Source organism: Stomoxys calcitrans, chromosome 1 (assembly GCF_963082655.1).
Source record: "Stomoxys calcitrans chromosome 1, idStoCalc2.1, whole genome shotgun sequence".
Classification (NCBI taxonomy): Eukaryota; Metazoa; Arthropoda; class Insecta; order Diptera; family Muscidae; genus Stomoxys; species Stomoxys calcitrans.
In genome coordinates, this window is record NC_081552.1 from 144,848,080 (window position 1) to 144,868,599 (window position 20,520).

The 20,520-nt window shown below is 39.4% G+C and overlaps 2 protein-coding genes across 3 annotated transcripts in view; one reads left to right on the forward strand and one right to left on the reverse strand.

The window, feature by feature from the left end:
• Positions 1–20,520, forward strand: part of LOC106095038 (FMRFamide receptor) — a 327,581-nt gene that overhangs the window by 213,121 nt on the left and 93,940 nt on the right. The window lies entirely within an intron of this gene.
• Positions 7,416–8,077, reverse strand: LOC106093451 (protein PDF-like). Its single transcript, XM_013260504.2, has 2 exons — positions 7,927–8,077; positions 7,416–7,865 (listed from the first exon to the last, which is right to left on the reverse strand). Exons 1-2 carry the CDS (start codon positions 8,035–8,037, stop codon positions 7,689–7,691), a joined length of 288 nt encoding a protein of 95 aa, XP_013115958.1. The 5' UTR covers positions 8,038–8,077; the 3' UTR covers positions 7,416–7,688.

Consider the following 20,520-nt stretch of genomic DNA (forward strand, 5'->3'; position numbering starts at 1 on the left):
TTAACTTAACTTTTTCAAACTTACTGAATGTCAGATGTCTACTTCTTCTGCACAAGGTAATCTACACAAAAGAACCTGAATACCTACACAAACATCTGAAATTCGCCAGATCCAACCGTGGCCTAAAACTCATTCAACCACGATTTGCCACACAAACCTCTGAACGACAGTACATTGTACATAGTACGCGTCTCTGGAACAACCTACCTCCCAACATACAGAGCATAAGCAATGCAACTTCATTCAAAAATGAGCTATTTAAATTTTTTAAATGAACTACGAATTATTTTTCTTTAAATGTCCTTAATATTTACTACTATAATTTAAAATGTTAAGATTAGTTAATATCCTTTTAAAAAGAATAATCATTATTTTATATACTCTATTGCGAATCAGCACATTAACATATAAGATATAATCTTGTTGTGCTGGTGTTACACTCAATAAACAAACAAACAAACCATATTTGGCACAGTTGTTGGATATCATAACAAAATACTATGTGCCAAAATTCATTCAAATTGGATAAGAATTGCGACTCTAGACTCAAGAAGTCAAGTCCACAGATCTGTTTATATGACAGCTATATCAGGTTATGAACCGATTTGAACCATATTTGACACAGTTGTTGGATATCATAACAAAATACTATGTGCCAAAATTCATTCAAATTGGATAAGAATTGCGCTCTCTAGAGGCTCAAGAAGTCAAGACCCAAGATCGGTTTATATGGCAGCTATATCAGGTTATAAACCGATTTGAACCATACTTGGCACAGGTGTTGGATATCATAACAAAGCACGTCGTGCAAAATTTCATTCTGATCGGATAAGAATTGCGCACTCTAGAGGCTCAAGAAGTCAAGACCCAAGATCGGTTTATATGGCAGCTATATCAAAACATATACCGATATGGTCCATTTACAATACCAGCCGACCTACACTAATAAGAAGTATTTGTGCAAAATTTCAAGCGGCTAGCTTTACTCCTTCGGAAGTTAGCGTGCTTTCGACAGACAGACGGACGGACGGACAGACGGACGGACATGGCTAGATCGACATAAAATTTCACGACGATCAAGAATATATATACTTTATGGGGTCTCAGACGAATATTTCGAGTAGTTACAATCAGAATGACGAAATTAGTATACCCCCCATCTTATGGTGGAGGGTATAAAAATTCCAAAAGCAAATTTTAAGATGTTTTAAATGATATTTCACTGTGCTCAAATCTTCGGTCAAAGCGAACAGAACTAACAAATTTCCACCAGAATTTTCGTTCTTTAACCATTATGAGCTCCGTATTAATTGCCTTAAATACTGTATTATGCATTATGGAATTCCAAGAAAAAGGACGAAATGGTTCTCTTTGAATTAATTGCTTTAAAATCTAAATCCGAGTCCTTAAAAATTTTCAATTCATTGCAGATGTAATGCAAATAATTTTAAATATGTAAAAAGGCGTTTAATTCGGCCGAGCCGAACTTTGAATACCCACCACCTCGGGTATATATGTAAACCACCTTTCATAAAAATCCGGTGAAAATTGCACACCTTATATCCCATAGCAGTTATATAGAAATATTTTCCGATTTGGACCAAATACTAATAAGTACAAGTCATTGTTCAATTGTGTATAACAAAATATTGGTCTTTTTAGTAGCTATATCTAAAAATAAACCGATCTGAACCGATCTTGATCGATCTTGACTAAATTGCAGAAATATATGGAGGGGCTTAACTTAACCCTCTGTCCCAAATTTCGGCAATATCGGAGGATCGGTCTATATGGCAGCTATAACCAAATCTGGACTGATCCGAAGGATGTCGAAGGGCCTAACACAACTCACTGTCCCAAATTTCAGCAAAATCGGATAATAAATGTGGCTTTTATTGGTCTAAAACCCTAAATCGGAGGATCGGTCTATATGACAGCTACATCCAAATGTGGACCGATCTGGGCCAAATTGACGAAGGAAGTCGAAGGGTCTAACACAACTCACTGTCCCAAATTTTAGCAAAATCGGATAATAAATGTGGCTTTTATGGGCCTAAGACCCTAAATCGGAGGATCGGTCTATACTGACCCGATCTGGACCGAATTGACGAAGGATGTTAAAGGGCCTATGACAACTCACTATCTCAATTTTCAGCAAAATCGGATAATAAATGTGGCTTTTTTGGCCTAAGACACTAAATAGGCCGATCGGTCTATATCAAGATATAGTCCGATATAGCCCATCTTCGAACTTAACCTGCTTGTGGACAAAAAAAGAATCTGTGCAAAGTTTTAGCTCGATATCTCTATTTTTTAAGTCTGTGGCGTGATTTCAACAGACAGACGGATGTACATTGCTAGATCGTCTTAGATTTTTATGCTGATCAAGAATATATATATATACTTTATAGAGTCGAAAATGGATATTTCGATGTATTGAATATACCCCCATCCTTCGGTGGTGGGTATAATTAAATATTACTCATTATTCTTTGGAAACATTTTTCACACTGAAAAACAAAACAGTACTATTTTGAAGACAATTTTTAAATAAAATTTTTTTACAGATAAAATTTCAGATGAAATAACAAAACTAGATTCATGATAAAATTTAGAGAAATTTTAATAAAATTTTTTTAAATGTTTGTCTTTCGGAACAATTTTTATAAAAAAATTCTTTGCAAGAAAATTTCATGAAGATTTTAACTTAAAGAAACTTTTTGTAACTTTTCGATTAAAACAATCACAAAAATTGTATCTTTTGAGAGTATTACATTGCGATTCGATGTTTAAAAAATTTCATTAGCCCACTAACGACGGAAAATACTCAAAATAATTTTAAAAAAATTTCATTAGCCCACTAACGATGGAAAATACCCAAAAATAGAGCTGCCTTAGAAAAATTCTTGCTCAAGTTAGGAAGGAGGTATCATAATGAAATTTGGAGGACTGAAAAAAGTTACAACAATGTTTCACCTCATGTTTTGGGGGAAAATTGCCTTTTCGAAAGTCGGCAATTTTTTATATCCCAAAAGCAAACGAAAAATTTTTTTTAAAAGAATTTTGAGAGTGACAATTCTGGAATCCGTTATAATGTTTTGTTGCATTTGATGGTTTCTATATTAAAAAAAAAATTATGGCAATAATCCAACAGCAGTAGTCGAAGGGCCTAACACAACTCACTGTTGTGGGCTCTTTTATAATCCGATTTCATTGAAATTTGACACAGTGACTTGTGCTATGCTCTTCGACATCCGCGTCGTACATGGTTCAGATTGGTTTATTTTTAGATATAGCTACTAAAAAGCCCAATATTTTGTTACACACAATTGAACAATGACTTGTACTTATAAGTATTTGGTCCAAATCGGAATATATTTCGATATATCTGCTATGGGGCATAAGGTATGCAATTTTCACCGAATTTTGATGAAAGGTGGTTTACATATATACCCGAGCTGGTGGCGAACTTAAAGCCTTTTTATTTGTTTTGATATTCATTTGTAATTCAGATGTGTGCTTTACAACTTACTCTAGTTCGAATGATTGTAAATCATCGTGATCCATTTGATATCTCTCGCTGAAGATTTTTCTTGGTCGAGAATGAAATCGCGATACGGGAAAGCAGTCAAATGCTTCTAGTAACAACACACCTTTTGCTGACTTTTTAATGGCTTTTGCTATACTATTCTTTGAAGGGAAAGCATTTAACAATGGTCTAAAGCCGGACAATGTCCTGCAATGGAATCTCAATAATTTTTGTTTTTACTAAAAATTTCATTACAACTTTGTCCCTAAGAAAACTAGTTGCATGGGGCGGATTAATATCCGCACCATATTTTCAACCATACCTTACCTAAGAAAACTAATTTAAGGTGACCCTGGTCTCAGCAAAATGTTGTTTTTGTAGAATATTATGAATGTAAAATTTTAACATTTTAATATATGTTGCTGAAATTTTGTGTATAGAATAAATTTAATTGAAATTTTTTCTTTAAACAAAGCATTCCCATTTTTCAAAGTTTTGTAAAGATCAGACCAAAATTATGGCTACTAGAGCCTAAAAATATCATACCTGATGAAAGATTATATAGGAGTTGATGAAATATAGTATTCATGGGAGCTATATATAAATCTGAACTAATTTAGTTCAAAATCAATAGCGTTCGTCCTTGGACCAAAAAAGTGGTTTGTACAAAATTTTACGAAAATCGGACAGCAAATGCGACCTGTACCTTAATTACAAGAATGTCGAATATCAAAGGAACAGGAAAAAATATTTGAAGTCGAGAGGCTCGGATTAGGATTTTATTTTAGATGCATGGTTTCTTCGGAGAAATTTCTTAGAATTGTATATAGTTATCGTTTTTGCTATATATTTTTTTGTCATCCATACAAATCAACCCGGCCTGTTGTATATGCTTTTTGTACCCATCGCCATAGGATGAGGCTACTCCAATCTAGTTATTTCGATGGTGACACCTTGAAATATGGATCAGCGACGTTATAAAGTATATATCTTTTTTGAATCATCTTGACCTTGTTAGTCGATTTAGCCATGTTCGTCCGTCTGTCGAAATAACGATCGCGTTCGAACGTTATTTTGCATGCATATCTCTTATTGATGTAGATTGTTGGGGATTGTAAATGGGCCATATTGGTCCAGACTTGCATGTAGCCCAATATCTAGACGGGTAAATTTTCCTCCAACCGAATCTGACCCACATAGGTCTGTTAATAGATGTACCCCCATATAAACCGCAGTGCGACACGTCTATGGGGAGAAGTTTTTACATGGCATAGTATCTCACAAATTTCGCCAGCATTAGGGGTGATAAAAACAGCTGGCAACATTATTATTTCTGATGTATTCGCCAGGATTCGAACCCAGGCATTAAGCGTCATGGGCGAATATGGTAATCACTACGCAGCGATGGCCTCCTCAAACAGATATAGTCCCCATATAAACCGACCCCCATTGATTACTTCCTGAGGCGCAATTTTTATCCGAATGGCTGAAATTTGGAATGTAAAGTACACTTATGGTCTCCGACACTCACACAAAATCCCACTTCTTCTTACCCTAGAATCAATAGTTTTTGACCCCCGCAATACCATTTGGTGAAATTTGGTAAATCAAGTAGACTTGCATCATCCATCAGTCACACTAAAAGTCACCCAGCTAGGTAAATAACTAAATATTGTTGATAAGATTGCTTCAAAGTCATTTATATCCAAACTGAGTTAACTAGTGTACATATTAGGCAGACTCCATGGTGGATACGCAAAGCTTCAGATCGGCGCAATTTGATTTTTATACCCACCACCGAAGGATGGAGGTATATTCATTTTGTCATTCCATTTGCAACACATCGAAATATCCATTTGCGATCTAAGACGATCTAGCTATGTCCGTCCGCCCGTTTGTCTGTTGAAATCACGCTACAGTTTTTAACAAGTAAATGCGTGCTAAGTTCGGCCGGGCCGAATCTTATGTACCCTCCACCATAGATCGCATTTGTCGAGTTCTTTTCCCGATATCTCTTTTTAGGCAAACAAAGGATAAAAAAAGCTCCAATAATATTGGAGCTATATCAAGTTATGGACCGATTCGGACAATAATTGAATTGAATGTTGGAGACCATAGTAGAAGTCATTGTGTAAAATTTCAGCCAATTCGAGTAAGAATTGCCTCCTTTAGGAGCTCAAGAAGTAAAATGGAGAGATCGGTATATATGGGAGCTGTATCAGGCTGTAGACCGATTCGGACCATATTTGACAAGTACGTTGAAGGTCATGGGAGAAGCCGTTGTACAAAATGTCAACCAAATCGGATAATAATTTCGCCCTCTGGAGACTCAAGAATTCAAGATCCCAGATCGGCTTATATGGCAGCTATATTAGGTTATGAATTTATTTGAACCATATTTGTCACAGTTGTTAAAAGTCGTAACAAAACACGTAGTGAACATTTTCAGCCAAATCGGATAAGAATTGCGCTCTCCAGTGGCTCAAGAAGTCAAGATTTAAGATCGGTTTATATGGTTATGGACCGATTTAATGCATACTTAGCACAGTTGTTGGAAGCCATATCGGAACACGTTGTGCAAAATTTCAGCCAAATCGGATAGGAATTGCGCACCCTAGACGCTCAAGAAATCAATAGCCCAGATAGGTTTCTATGACAGCTAAATCAGTTTATGGACCGATTTCAAACACCTCATGCACAATTTCAGCCAAATCGAATAAGAATTGTGCCCTCAGTGGCTCGGTTTATATGGCAGCTATATCAAAACATATACCGATATAGCCCATTTACAATCCCAACACACCTACACTATTAGGATGTTTTTATGCAAAATTTCAAGCGGCTAGCTTTACTCCTTCGAAAGTTAGCGTACTTTCGACAGACAGACTGGCGGTCGGACATGACTAGATTGACTTAAAATGTCGCGACGATCCAGAATATATATACTTTATCTGGTTTTAGACGAATATTTCGAGGAGTTACAAACAGAATGACGAAATTAGTATACCCCCATCCTATGGTGGAGGGTAGAAATATTGAGCTGAAACTATATACAGATTCTTTTTTTGTATATAGACAGGTTAAGTTCGAGGATGAGTTATATCAGACTATATCTTCATATAGGCCCTATATATCGGATTTTGCTGATATTTGAGATAGTGAGTTGTGTTAGGCTCCTCGACATCTATGTACAATTTGTCCCAGATCGGTCTAGATTTGGATATAGCTGCCTATAGACCGATCTGCCGATTTAAGATCTTTGGTCCATAAAAGCCACATTCATTAAACGATTTTGTTGAAATTTGAGACAGTGAGTTGTGTTAGGCCCCTCGACATCTATGTTCGATTTGTCCCAGATCGGTCCAGATTTGGATATAGCTGCCATATAGTCCGATCTCTCGATATAAGGTCTTGAGCCCATAAAAGGCGCATTTTTGTACGATTTCGCTGAAATTGAGGACATTCGGCCCAGATCCTTCCAGATTTGGATATAGCTGCCATATAGTCCGATCTCTCGATTTAAGGTCTTGGACCCTTTGAAGGCGCAGTGACTTATATTAGGCTTTTCGACATCCGTATTTTATATGGTTCAGATCGGTCTATATTTGGATATTGCTCCCAAAATGTCCATTGTATTGATACAAAATGGATGCATTTATTAGACCACTCAATGTCCGTGCCGGATTTGGTCCAAAGAGGACCATATTTCGTTATAGCTGATATGGGTGCATAAATAATGCATACATAATGTTTACATATATAGCCGAGGTGGTGGGTATCTAAATTTCGGCCGGCCAAACTTAATGCCTTTTTACCTGTTTCACTTGTTATTTCTTTTACTCTATGCTACCATTGTATATTTTCAATAGAGATTTTACGTTAAATGTTCATTCTATTGACATGTTTATTGATAGCAAGACGAACAACATTTTCAGGTTTATTTTACAAGTTAAATCTTAAGACTAACAGCAGTAAATATCCAGTTGAGAGGCAAGGATAAGTATATTGTTGAAGAATTTCATATGGCTAGTGGAGATATATCACTGCCTCTTACTACAAACAAAAGGAAACGCACAGCAATTCAGTTTTATCGTATTTAGAGCGGACAAATGTGCTAAATAGTAAATGCGCTAATCTTTGTAGGTCTTGTGTCATAGTTTCACTTTCCGGCATCGTTCATACTCTTGGGCAGACTTAACAATGAATTAATAAGTTCCGAATTTCTCTTGGGCATAGCAGAGGCCCATGTGTTGTCCGCAGAATTACGGCAGGGATTGTTCAACATTTGAGCGTTACGTACCGAAGAAATCCACTTATTGAGCAATTCCCGATTTAACTGTGGTATAAATGTATCAATTGAGTGTTGTTGTAGAAGCAGAACGTATTTTAGCTCTTACCTGTCTGTCAAAATATAGTTCGTCATCGGTTGAGGGAGAAGCCACGGTGGTATTCCACCAACAAAGAGACATCCATATAAGCGTCAAGGTGATGTAGACAAAGTTTGCCATGTTCTTTTTCGTAAAATTAGTTATCAACTTGTTAACGTTCAGTGTGAGACTGGTACCATTGCCTGGAAAACCTGTTTATTTTATACTCAAGATCCCGGCAACCATGCTCAGTGTGAATCCTCGTGTGTGTCAGCATTGTGTTACTTGCAAATCAAAATTTGTCATTTGCAGGCAATAAAATTTCAGTAAACTTTCCGCTGTTATAACATTGGAGAGAGGTAATATTGAAACCACACCATTCACAATGACTTTTTTGTCATTGAAAATTTATGTAAATAATTGCCCACGTTGAGGCCTATTAAGGAATGAGTGGATAAACAAGGTTAGTAATTAGTGGATCTGCCTGTCTAAGAATCATTTATTTTCATTTGAAGTATCTAATTTTTGTGTCACCCATGCATGTTATTGCAAAAAAGTCGAATCACTGGCTAGAGGACAATGTGTAAAAAAAATTTTATTGGTTCTTAGTGTTAGACAAAATAAATTTGCAGAATATTTAATGGCTGATATGTACAAAATAAGAAGTGTTTCTAGGGCTTGGTTGTAAAGGGTGATTTTTTTGAGGTTAGGATTTTCATGCGTTAGTATTTGACAGATCACGTGGGATTTCAGACATGGTGTCAAAGAGAAAGATGCTCAGTATGCTTTGACATTTCATCATGAATAGACTTACTAACGAGCAACGCTTGCAAATCATTGAATTTTATTACCAAAATCAGTGTTCGGTTCGAAATGTGTTCAAATTTCTTTGACACCATGTCTGAAATCCCACGTGATCTGTCAAATACTAATGCATGAAAATCCTAACCTCAAAAAAATCACCCTTTAGATAGGATAGCACTCTCACGAAAGCTTCAATTGTATTGTATGAATGCAAAATCTTCTTACAAGAGCAGACACATGTTAATATTAGATACGTTTTCTTTAATCCCAGAGTGGGTTGTGCCCACTGTATAAACATAAACAAATGTCTGTACACTTTATACTTTATTCAAGTGATTTGTTGATTCTCGCCCTATACATATACAAAGAGCGTCAAAACAGTGTAGAAAAGCGCTTGTTGTGAAAACTGTTTTTAAATGACGTAAAACGTAAACGAAGAAGGTTCTTCCTGGAACAACGTTGTGTTTAGCGATCAGAGTATTACTTTTGTACACTCCATTTTGACGCTTACTGCATATGAGAGCTTTGTCTAAATTTGAACCGATTTCTAAGAAAATCAACAGCGTTCCCCCAGCCAAAACACGTGCAAAATTTTGTGACATTTATATGGATTACAAGAATACATGTACTCACAGCGGACATGCCTAAGTCGAATCAGAAAGTAATTCTGCATCGATCTGTATACTCAAAGGGGGTACAAAAACACAAAAACTAGACGCATTTTTGGCTGCAGCTTACATACAAGTGCAACTGCAATGCATCACTGTCCTTTAGGCATGGGCAAAGCTCTGGCCATAAATGTTCGGTTTGATTTCTGGTCATGCATTATGGATTTAAGACCATTGTTATATCACAGAAACAAAAGGAGAACGATGCCTTCTAGTTCTTATCGTTGAACCAAACCGTCATGGCACACAACGTCTAGGCTGAAATCGCTCCGCGAACTTAAAAAAATTTCAGCGATGGTTATCCCCTGCCCCTGAGGCGTGCCTTTTCGGACTCGACATAAAAAAGTAGGCCTCTTATCATTGAGATTAAACTTTAATCGGATTGCACTTATTGATATGAGAGATGTATCCCCTGTTGCTTAGTGGAATGCTCATGGGAAATTTAGTGTTTAGTAATGTTCACATTCTGTAGTTTGGAAAGGTCTTCTAAGAAACGTAAACTTAAAGGTAAACAACTTCTGGTAACCTGTAGGAGGCTACCAGAAGTTGTTTAATAGCTTGTGTGTCGTTAGTGGTTTAGATTAGGTTAGGTTGAAAAGAGCCAGTAATCGGCTTGCTGTGCGCTCTAAAAACTATAAAGTAACCTCTAAAAGAAAATTTTATGATAGGAATTCCGCGCTACTTACAAAATCCTTAATTGTTTTCAATACCACTCCCCTAAGTTGGTTCATGTGTGGTATTGTGTCTCCACCGAAGTGCTGGTATCTGTAAGACGCGAAAGCAGGGCAATGACAAAGGAAATGCTCCAACGTCTCATCATCTTCCCCGCATGCCCTACACATGCTATCACTTGCCTATGTGTCCCGTTATGATACCAATAGCTATACTGACCTCCTTCTTGCTTCCTTTCAGTAATAGCCTCGTCTTCTAACGATCTGGATCCCCCATAGGATTTTCGCCGTCCTGCCGCCAGTTTCGCTGTTCCACAATGTTGCATACGCATTCGTCACCCACTCCCTTAACTCGGACTGCGTCGACCCGAAAGGCTTCGGGTTAACCGAGATTATTGACGGCAGTCCTTTGGCCTTCACCGCCAAATCGAATGCCATTTCATTTCCCCTTACTCCTTTATGGCCCGGCACCCAAACGATGCGGATTTTGCCATCCTCAGAGAAGGCGTTAATCTCCTTGTTACACTGCAAGACTGTTTGTGACCTTACCGTCCTGGTTGTTATTGCCCTTATGGCAATTTTACTGTCGGTAAAGATGTTCACACTCCACGTCCTCGCGACAGCACCACACAACTTCACGCATTTCGTGATCGCCCGGATCTCCGCCTGCAGGACCCTATTATGGTCAGGCACTCTAAAACAGATCTCAGTCCCTGGGGTTTTAATGTAAACCCCCAGGCCCACTCTGTCCTCTAGCTTTGATCCATATGTGTAATATGATCTTCCAGATGGCAATGTGTCTCGCACTCTACTTCAAGGTTCATCTCAGGTATCCGATTGGAAATCTCTTCCCTTCCTTCCAGGTTTCCGTTGCCTCGATTATACCGCGATGGTATGAGCTGCTCCCGTCCTCATTCCATCGCCTTAAATCTCATAGCCGTAGTGGCTGCCTCACACTTAATCTGTATGTCAATGAGTCGGATATCTAGAATAGTCTCCAGTGCCCTAGTGGGCGTGGTCCTTATCGCTCCGCCTATGCCAAGACAACATGTTCTCTGAACCTGTTGCACTGTTATGTTGCACTTTCTCTCCATAGCAGTCCACCAAACTACTGAGGCGTAAGTAAGTTTGGCCTAATCACGCTCCTGTAGAGCCAGTGGACTATCCTCGGATTCAGATCCCGTTCTCGTTAGTAGTTTATGAACAGATTTAATTCATCATAGAAGTCTTGCAAACTTATCTGTCTAATATCTCAGTAACCCGGCACCCAAAACAGGGGAAACCGTTGAGCCACTTCGTTGGCGGATTATTCGTGGATTGTGGTTGAATAGCGCTTAGTGGCGGGGCATTTTTTTATAGTTCTGCCTTACATTAAGGTTTTTCGTAAGAAGTCGCCTATGAAGGTTAGTTTAGGTGTAAGTGGCAGTCTGCCATCAGACTCACTTTGACGTTTTCGTTAGCCCACATAGTTTTGGAATACTCACAGTCCCCTCTTTGTGATATGACCTGTTCTTGATCTTAAGAGTGCACCCCAAAGCCCACTTGGTCGTTTAGTTTGGAACCATCCGTATAGAAATCTATATAACTAGGGATATCGTAGTTCCAGTCGGTTCTATAAAGAATATTCGTACGGCTCAGGTGGGGTGTAATCTACATTGCTTGGAACGTCGGATATTGTATCAAGGATAACACAGTGTTCGTGGCCGCCACATGACCAATCAGAAAGCTCCCTTAACCTCACCCCAGTTGTCGCTGCAATTTATCTAGCCACAACGTCCAGAGGCATAAGATGTAGCATTAAATGCATTGGATGGTGTCGTCCTCAGTGCGGCTTTGATGCACAAACAAGCCATACATTGGATTCGGTTAAGTATTGAGTAGAATTTTTGAAGGCCCGTCCACCAGACCACAACACCATATATCATTATAGGTCTGACAACTGTAGTACATACCCAATGCATGACACGTGGTTTAAACCCCCAACTATTGCCAAAGGCTTCTAGCCCATTCCAAAGTGTTGGATTTGAAGTTCAATTTCCTGTCCAGCAAAACACCCAGGTATTTAGCGCTTTTTGTAAATGGAACATTCTCTCCTCCCTAGGAGACAGATTCCACTGTAGGCAACTTGTATCTGCTGATTAAAAAAAAAAACTACTTCTGTCTTGCACTTATTTATACCTAGATCACTTTCGGTAGCCCACTTTGCTGTTGCACGTAGAGCTTCCTGAAGTATATCTCTTAGAGTGCTGGGAAACTTTCACCTAACTGCAATAGCCACGCCATCACCTTTACACCTTTTTCTTATACAAACAATAACATAATGTTATTGGCTTGATTCCAAAGTAGAGGTGATAGTATACCTCCCTGCGGTGTTCCTCTGCTGACCCATCTTTTAAGATCCACAGATCGCAAGCCTGCCATAATGCATCTTTTAGTAAGTAAATTATTAATAAACTTTCTTATGGCAGAGTTGATGCTTAGAAACTCCAATTCCTTCATGATTGACGTCGGTTTTACATTATTGGAATCAACTTCAATGTCAAGAAATGCTTTGTATATTCCTTGAGAGTAGCCGACTAGGCTACTTCTAGGTAGCCGACTAGGTCGTGAAGGGCTGTTTCAGTGGATTTGCTTTTACTATATGCATGCTACTGCCGCGACAGGTGATCTCTAGGAATCTTTGCCCTAAGATATGTTTCTACCAACCTCTCAAGAGTCCTTATCAATGATGACAGACAAATAGGACGAAAATCTTTCGCCTTCGTGTGGTATGGTTTTCCAGCTTTCGGAATGAAAATGACCTTCGTGTCCCTCCATCCCATAGGTACATATGACATTCTGATACAGGCAGAGAATATCTTCCCAAGCCAGGGAACCAGTATATCAGACACAGCTTGTAATTCAATCGGTGATACATCACCAGGGCCTGGCGAGTTAAAGGAGTCGAAACTTCTTATCGCTCAAAGGATTTTCGGCTCAGACACAATTTCCCCAATAACTTCCAACGAATGCATACCAGGGATAACCTCTTCTGGTGCCACGTTGTCCATTGGAGAATTTTCCGGGAAATGTGTATCAACGAGTGGCTCTAGTGTTTCTTCACTAGACATTGTCCATACATTCTCTGACTTCTGAGTATACCCCACCGTAAGAGGTCTCGAGGACAGAATCTTCCTTAGACTAGAGGCTTCAAATGTATCCTCCACGGAGCTGCATAAGTCTACCCACGATCTTTTCTGAGTCTATATCCTTCGCAGTTTCCACTGTCTTTTCTAGTCCAGAAGAAATAGACGTGCAGAATTTTGTGCCGAAATTTATCCTAATCCGCCTTTCTTATGTTAAGCCGAGGGACCACTTCTGCAGTATTTTCTTCTGAAGCGGCTTCAACCAGTGACTTAAGGTTTGAAGGCGGCATCTCTGAATCATGTGCCATTTATAGGGAAGCCAGCCGTTAATGAGACTTGTTTATTTTAAAGCTGGCTACAACTAAGGTTTGGAGATTTGTCTGTATAAACCTGACCATAGTCAGGATTCAGAAATTCCAGCACTGTTGTGTTAGCCTCGTTTTCTGATTCCACAAGGAGTTCATCCTCACAAGATTCGTTAGATCTTGTCATGATGAGCTGCCGTGCGCAGGTTCCACAGGTGAGAAAGCTGTGGAGCCACTCTTCCTCAGGATACTAGACACTTGCGGTTTCGACGATTCCTCCTTAGATGCTGCACTAGCTGCTGCTACTAAAGTACTTTTTGAGTTCCGTGCTTCTCCGCTGGCGCACACCTTGAGCCCAGTCCAACCGGATGACCCACCCATACAGGGCTTGTCGGGTCCCGTTTCTATGCCATCCTTCCTGTCTTGATTGTAGCAGGGGGATTTTCAGTCTTCTGCAATCCGCCAGAGATAAGCGATATGATCGATAGTTGGTCAGGCAAGTATTCAGCAACAACTGCTGAGTCGTCTCCTGATTCCCCAACCCCACCTCTTCTATAGACCTTGTTGAATCCGCAGGATACAACCCCTTCAGATTTGTTGAGGTCTGCGAGACAGCCTGAGTTTAGTACGAATACTGCATGTCTCCGGTCACCATCAGCCTCATCCAATCTACCAATCTTCCAGTCGGTGGTTGAAAAATCGGGACTACATTCCCTTAGTCTTCCAAGTATCGATTCAGGATCTGAGGGAATCCTTGGTAATTAAGCGTGTGCCATTGATCGAGAAGGAATATCTTCTTTCTTGACTAAATATAGTTGTGCACCTGGCCAGATCTCACCAATCATTTTTAGCGCACAACAATACATTTCAATTGATCGTTGATCCCCGAAGGCAATTAGTCTGTATCGGCCCCGATACCAGCCTGCACGGTCACAAACTGAAATAGACCCAGAAAATTCCGCAAGGACATCGGAGTATAGTGATGACAGTACCTCGACTATCCCACTCCAATTATACCTAGGTATGCAGCCCTGTTCTTTTTCCTTGTCGACAACTGCAATCACCAAACTGTCCCTAGCGAGATTAGCAATGGTTCTTTGACTCATCTTAGTATTGTTCGCCCTTGTTCTTTGAGGAACGGGATGCCCTCCAGGTGACCGCAGCCTCTTGGCTAACTGCGGTGCAGTTTCCGAATCTAGACATGTGGTCTTTGGGATAGCTTGTGCAGCGAATTCCCGATCCCAATTTATAACGTCTCTACCTTGATTGACTTAAATTTTTCTTCCAAAAATAATGACCTATTACGAGTTACAGGAAAATTCTTGCGGAGCGAATTAACAAAACGTCCGCTCCACTCAAAGGTTTAAACAAAAATCAAGTCGCCAAAGAAAATAAAACCATTTAGCCTCAAGATTAAGAATATACGCTATAGTCTGAAGTGTAGGATTCTGATCGGACATTAAAAACCAGATGTTGTTTTTACTAAGGTATTAATCCTTACGCACGACTCACGAGGCAATCATGACTCAAGAGAAAATCATGTCTCACGAGACACTCAAGAGTAATACACGACTCACGAGTTGTGAGTGCGACTCACGAGAAAATCACGACTAACGAAAAACTTATGAGTCACGATTAAACAAATATTTTTATACTAATTTCGGGTACACTAACTTCGTCATTCTGTTTGTAACACCTCGAAATATACGTCTGAGACCCCATAAAGTATATATATTCTTGATCGTCATGTCATTTTAAGTCTATCTAGCCATGTCCGTTCGTCCGTCCGTCTGTCTGTCAAAAGCACGCTAACTTACGAAGGAGTAAAGCCAGCCGCTTGAAATTTTGCACAAATACTTTTTATTAGTGTAGGTCGGTTGGGATTGTAAATGGTATATGACTTCCAATAACTGTGTTAAGTATGGCGCAAATCGGTACATAACCTCACTTAGCCGCCATATAAACCGATCTTGGATCTTGACTTCTTGAGACTCTAAAGGGCGCAGTTCTCTTCTTTGTACAACGGCTTCTCTCATGACCTTTAACAGACGTGTCTTATATGGTCTGAATCGATCAATTGCTTGATACAGCTCCCATATAAACCTATCTCCCGATTTTGCTTCTTGAGCCCCTTCGAGGCGCAATTCTTATCCGAATGAATTGAAATATTACACAATGTCTTCTACAATGTTCAGCATTCATTTATGGTCCGAATCGGACTATAACTTGATATAGCTCCAATAGTATAACAGTTCTTATTCAATATTCTTTGTTTGCCTAAAAAGAGATACCGCGCATAGAACTCAACAAATGCGATCCATGGTGAAGGGTATATAAGAGGTTATCACGTTCTTACTTGTTTTTTATACCCACCACCGAAGGATGGGGGTATATTCATTTTGTCATTCCGTTTGCAACACATCGAAATATCCATTTCCGACCCTATAAAGTATATATATTCTTGATCGTCGCGACATTTTATGTCGATCTAGACATGTCCGTCCGTCTGTCCGTCTGTCTGTTGAAATCACGCTACAGCCTTTAAAAATATGGTAAAAAGGCGTTAAGTTCGGCCAGGCCGAACTTTGGATACCCACCACCTCGGGTATATATGTCAACCACCTTTCATCAAAATCCGGTGAAAATTGAATACTTTATGTCGCATAGCAGTTATATCGAAATATGTTCCGATTTGGACCAAATACTAATAAGTACAAGTCATTGTTCAATTGTGTATAACAAAAAATTGGCCTTTTTAGTAGCTATATCTTAAAATAAACCAATCTGAATCATGTACGACGCGGGTGTCGAAGAGCATAACACAAGTCACTGTGTCAAATTTCAGTGAAATCGTATTATAAATGAGCTCCCAACAGTGAGTTGTGTTAGGCCCTTCGACATCCTTCGTCAATTTGGACTTCGTTAATTTGGCCTAGATCGGTTCATATTTGGATATAGCTGCCACACAGACCGATCTCTAGATTTAAGGTCTTGGACCCATAAAAGGCGCATTTATTATCCAATTTTGCCAAAATTTGGGACAGTAAGTTGCGTTAGGCCCTTCAACGTCCTCTTTCTATTGGCCCAGATCGGTCCAGATTTAGTTATAGCTGCCATATAGACCGATCTCTCGATTTAAAGTCTTGGGCTCATAAAGGCGCACTTTTGTCCGATTGCGCCGAAATTTGGTACGGTGAGTTGTATTAAGGCCTTCGACATCCTTCTTCTATTTGGCCCAGATCGGTTCAGATTTGGATATAGCTGCCATATAGACCGATCTCTCTCTATAAGGTTTTATGCCCATGAAAGGCGCATTTATAATCCGGTTTCGCTCAAATTTGACACAGTGGCTTATGTTAGGCTTTTCGACATCTGTTTCGTATATGGTTCATTTCGGTCTTTATTTGGATATGGCTACCAAAAAGGCCAATATTTTGTTCTCTCAATATCCGTGTCGAATTTGGTCCAAATCTTACCATATTTCCATAAAGCTGCCACGGGGGCATAAATTATGCATTTTTCACCGGATTATGACGAAAGGTGAAAGGCTCTTCATTTTTGTGTATGTGTAGATTGATTCGTACGTTAAAGTACCGTATAATATAAAAGCATGCAAAAAATTTAGTTCTTTGTTATTTTTTTAAACTTTAGTCGTGATTTTTTCGTTAGTCGTGAGTGTCTCGTGAGTCGTGAGCATGATTTTACTCACCCACCATAACGCACGAAGAATTTTATTGTAGTTCAATCAAGGTTACGCGCAATCATGTGATTGGATTTAGATCTCACTCACGTATCACGTGACTCATGCGTGATTAACGTGCGACATGACAACTCACGTGCACACCTCTATGCTGCAAGGCCCAATTGAAGACATCGAGTAACAAATTCAGTTGTAAACATTGGAATGTCTGCTTATTGTTTCTACACCATGGAATTTAGTTATTGAATAAACAAAGGATTTCTTCGCGAACAACACATTGTAGTAAACACCACAAAAGAATGGGCGGCTTTAAACGCTCTTTGCAACACCTTGCGAACGATTATTTGCTAAACGGCAAATATCGTAAATAATGCAGCTGGTTGTTGCTTAACATGAGGTGGGATTCTCTTTAACTAAACTCGCAGTACAAAGGACTTTGCCACATTTCCTTTGCCCTGCTAGTGCTATTTCCTTGCTGTAATTTTTGTGGTTCATATTCAATGGCAGTTTGTTTCCGAGCACCTAGACCTGCTTAATGGTTTCCTATTTGTTCGGCATTCTTAGTTACACCTTCATGATTTTTATTATTCATGCTCTTATCCTCTTGAACGCAGCATAGCATCTAAAGCAGACACTTCTATGTATACGTTCTTCCTTCCTTCGCAACGCTCTCCTTCTTGCTAAATGTGGGAGTTGGAGGATTCTATGTGCAATGTATATTCCGGTTAAGATTTATTTTATTAAAGGAAATCAAGGCAATGTGGAAGCTTTGCGCCTGAAATAAATGTATATCCACGCAAGAAACTTGTTATGTGAGTTCGTTACACCATTTTTGTGGATCCTACAAATAGGGTTGTAGCAACACCCACACAAGGCTAAAACAGCATAATGAGCTCAATACCACACTGTAGGGATGAGCGTTGAAAGAAAAAAGTCTTAACAACTAATTTTCGAGTTGTTTATCTGTGAAGCCTAGTACTGACTTCGACTTTTCACACGAACAACTGTCAAAACGCACTATATGGTGACGAAGATAATGCAAACACATTCCGTACAAGGTACTGAGTTCTATGAGCAAGATAGTAGCGACATGTCGCTGCATCAGGATACATTTCGCACAACTTTAATTGTCAATGTAATTAAATGCTCACGAAATGAGCCGAATAAACTCTGCTTCAATACTGTTGTCTTTGTTGTGTGTTGTTATTAAACTTTTGTTTGTGTTCTGACAAAGAAAAGAGTCCGTCGGTTTTCACAATAATTTAATAGGCATTTTCGCTGTGGAGGAAGTCAGTACTAGGTTTTAGGGCGAAGATTATTAAATTGTACACTTTTTGTTTGTTTCTCTTTCGAGACGAGCTCAATGGTCGGAAATTTTCTTTGCAAATGGAAAAGGAAAGCTGGAGAAAGGCTCATCAACCACTATGGGACGCATTTCGTCAACCATATTAGTTATGATCAAGGCTTCAAGATCCGTGCGTTAGCATGTTGTATTTGAATCGTATTTATTCCGAAAACATCTCTATGGTACAATGACCACATTAACCACGATCAACAATCCTGTTTATCAGCTGTACTTTTTATACCCTCCACCATAAGATGGGGGGTATACTAATTTCGTCATTCTGTTTGTAACTACTCGAAATATTCGTCTGAGACCCCATAAAGTATATATATTCTTGATCGTCGCGACATTTTATGTCGATCTAGCCATGTCAGTCCGTCTGTCCGGCCGTCCGTCCGTCTGTCTGTCGAAAGCACGCTAACTTCCGAAGGAGTAAAGCTAGCCGCTTGAAATTTTGCACAAATACTTCTTATTAGTGTAGGTCGGTTGGTATTGTAAATGGGCCATATCGGTCCATGTTTTGATATAGCTGCCATATAAACCGATCTTGGGTCTTGACTTCTTGAGCCTCTAGAGTGCGCAATTCTTATCCGATTGGAATGAAATTTTGCACGACGTGTTTTGCTATGATATCCAACAACTGTGCCAAGTATAGTTCAAATCGGTCCATAACCTAATATAGCTGCCATATAAACCGATCTTGGGTCTTGACTTCTTGAGCCTCTAGCGTGCGCAATTCTTGTCCGATCAGAATGAAATTTTGCACGACGTGTTTTGTTATGATATCCAACACCTGTGCCAAGTATGGTTCAAATCGGTTTATAACCTGATATAGCTGCCATATAAACCGATCTTGGGTCTTGACTTCTTAAACCTCTAGAGTGCGCAATTCTTATCCGATTGAAATGAAATTTTGCACGACGTGTTTTGTTGTTATATCCAACAACTGTGACAAGTATAATTGAAATCGGCCCATAACCTGATATAGCTGTCATATAAACAGATCTGGGGATTTGACTTCTTGAGCTTCTAGAGGGCGCAATTCCTATCCGATTTGGCTAAAATTTTGCATGACGTATTTTATTTTTACTTTCAACAACTGTGTCAAATAACGTTCAAATCGGTTCATAACCTGATACAGCTGCCATATAAACCGATCTGGGATCTTGACTTCTTGACCCCTAGAGGTCGCAATTATTATCCGATATGCCTGAAATTTTGTACGATGGATCCTCTCATGACCATCAACTAACGTGTTTATTATGGTCTGAATCGATCTATAGCCCGATACAGATCCCATATAAATCGTTCTCTCTATTTAATTTTGTGAGCCCCAATGGTCCGAACCGGACCATATCTTGATATCGTTTTAATAGCAGAGCAACTCTTTTCTTATATCCTTTTTTGCCTAAGAAGAGATGCCGGGAAAATAACTCGACAAATGCGATCCATGGTGGAGGGTATATAAGATTCGGCCCGGCCGAACTTAGCACGCTTTTACTTGTTCCTATTGCATGTGTTTTGTGTAATGACAGATTTTTTTCTGCGATAATTACACTACTTCCATGGTGCACATGATTGTTTGCATCTGTTGGAAGTTGTATTGATGGCTTCGAATGCTAGACAACAGCAATGGTTCCCGCTGTTGTTCCGTGTGCCTAGGTTCGAATCCCGGCCTGGCTCTGCCAAATTTTCAAGTTTTTTATCTGTTAGGGCAAAACTTTCTGGTATGTTGTCTGAATTCCTATGCCTGAAACGTGAGAGAAATCTGGGGATGTAAGTTTTGTATTTCTTTGATGATTTCGGCTCCGCAGGAGAAGAAACTATCAGGAAATACAAAACTACATCAGTACAAAACTTCATCCTCGCGGCTCAGGATGCCCCGGGAATTTGTATTTCTTTGATTAATTTAATTTTTATTTTGCTGCGGTGGTAGAACATGCCTGTGTGCTGGGAAAATGTGGCTTCTCCAGGCTGCACTAACCGACAGACTGGTCAGCAGAGAC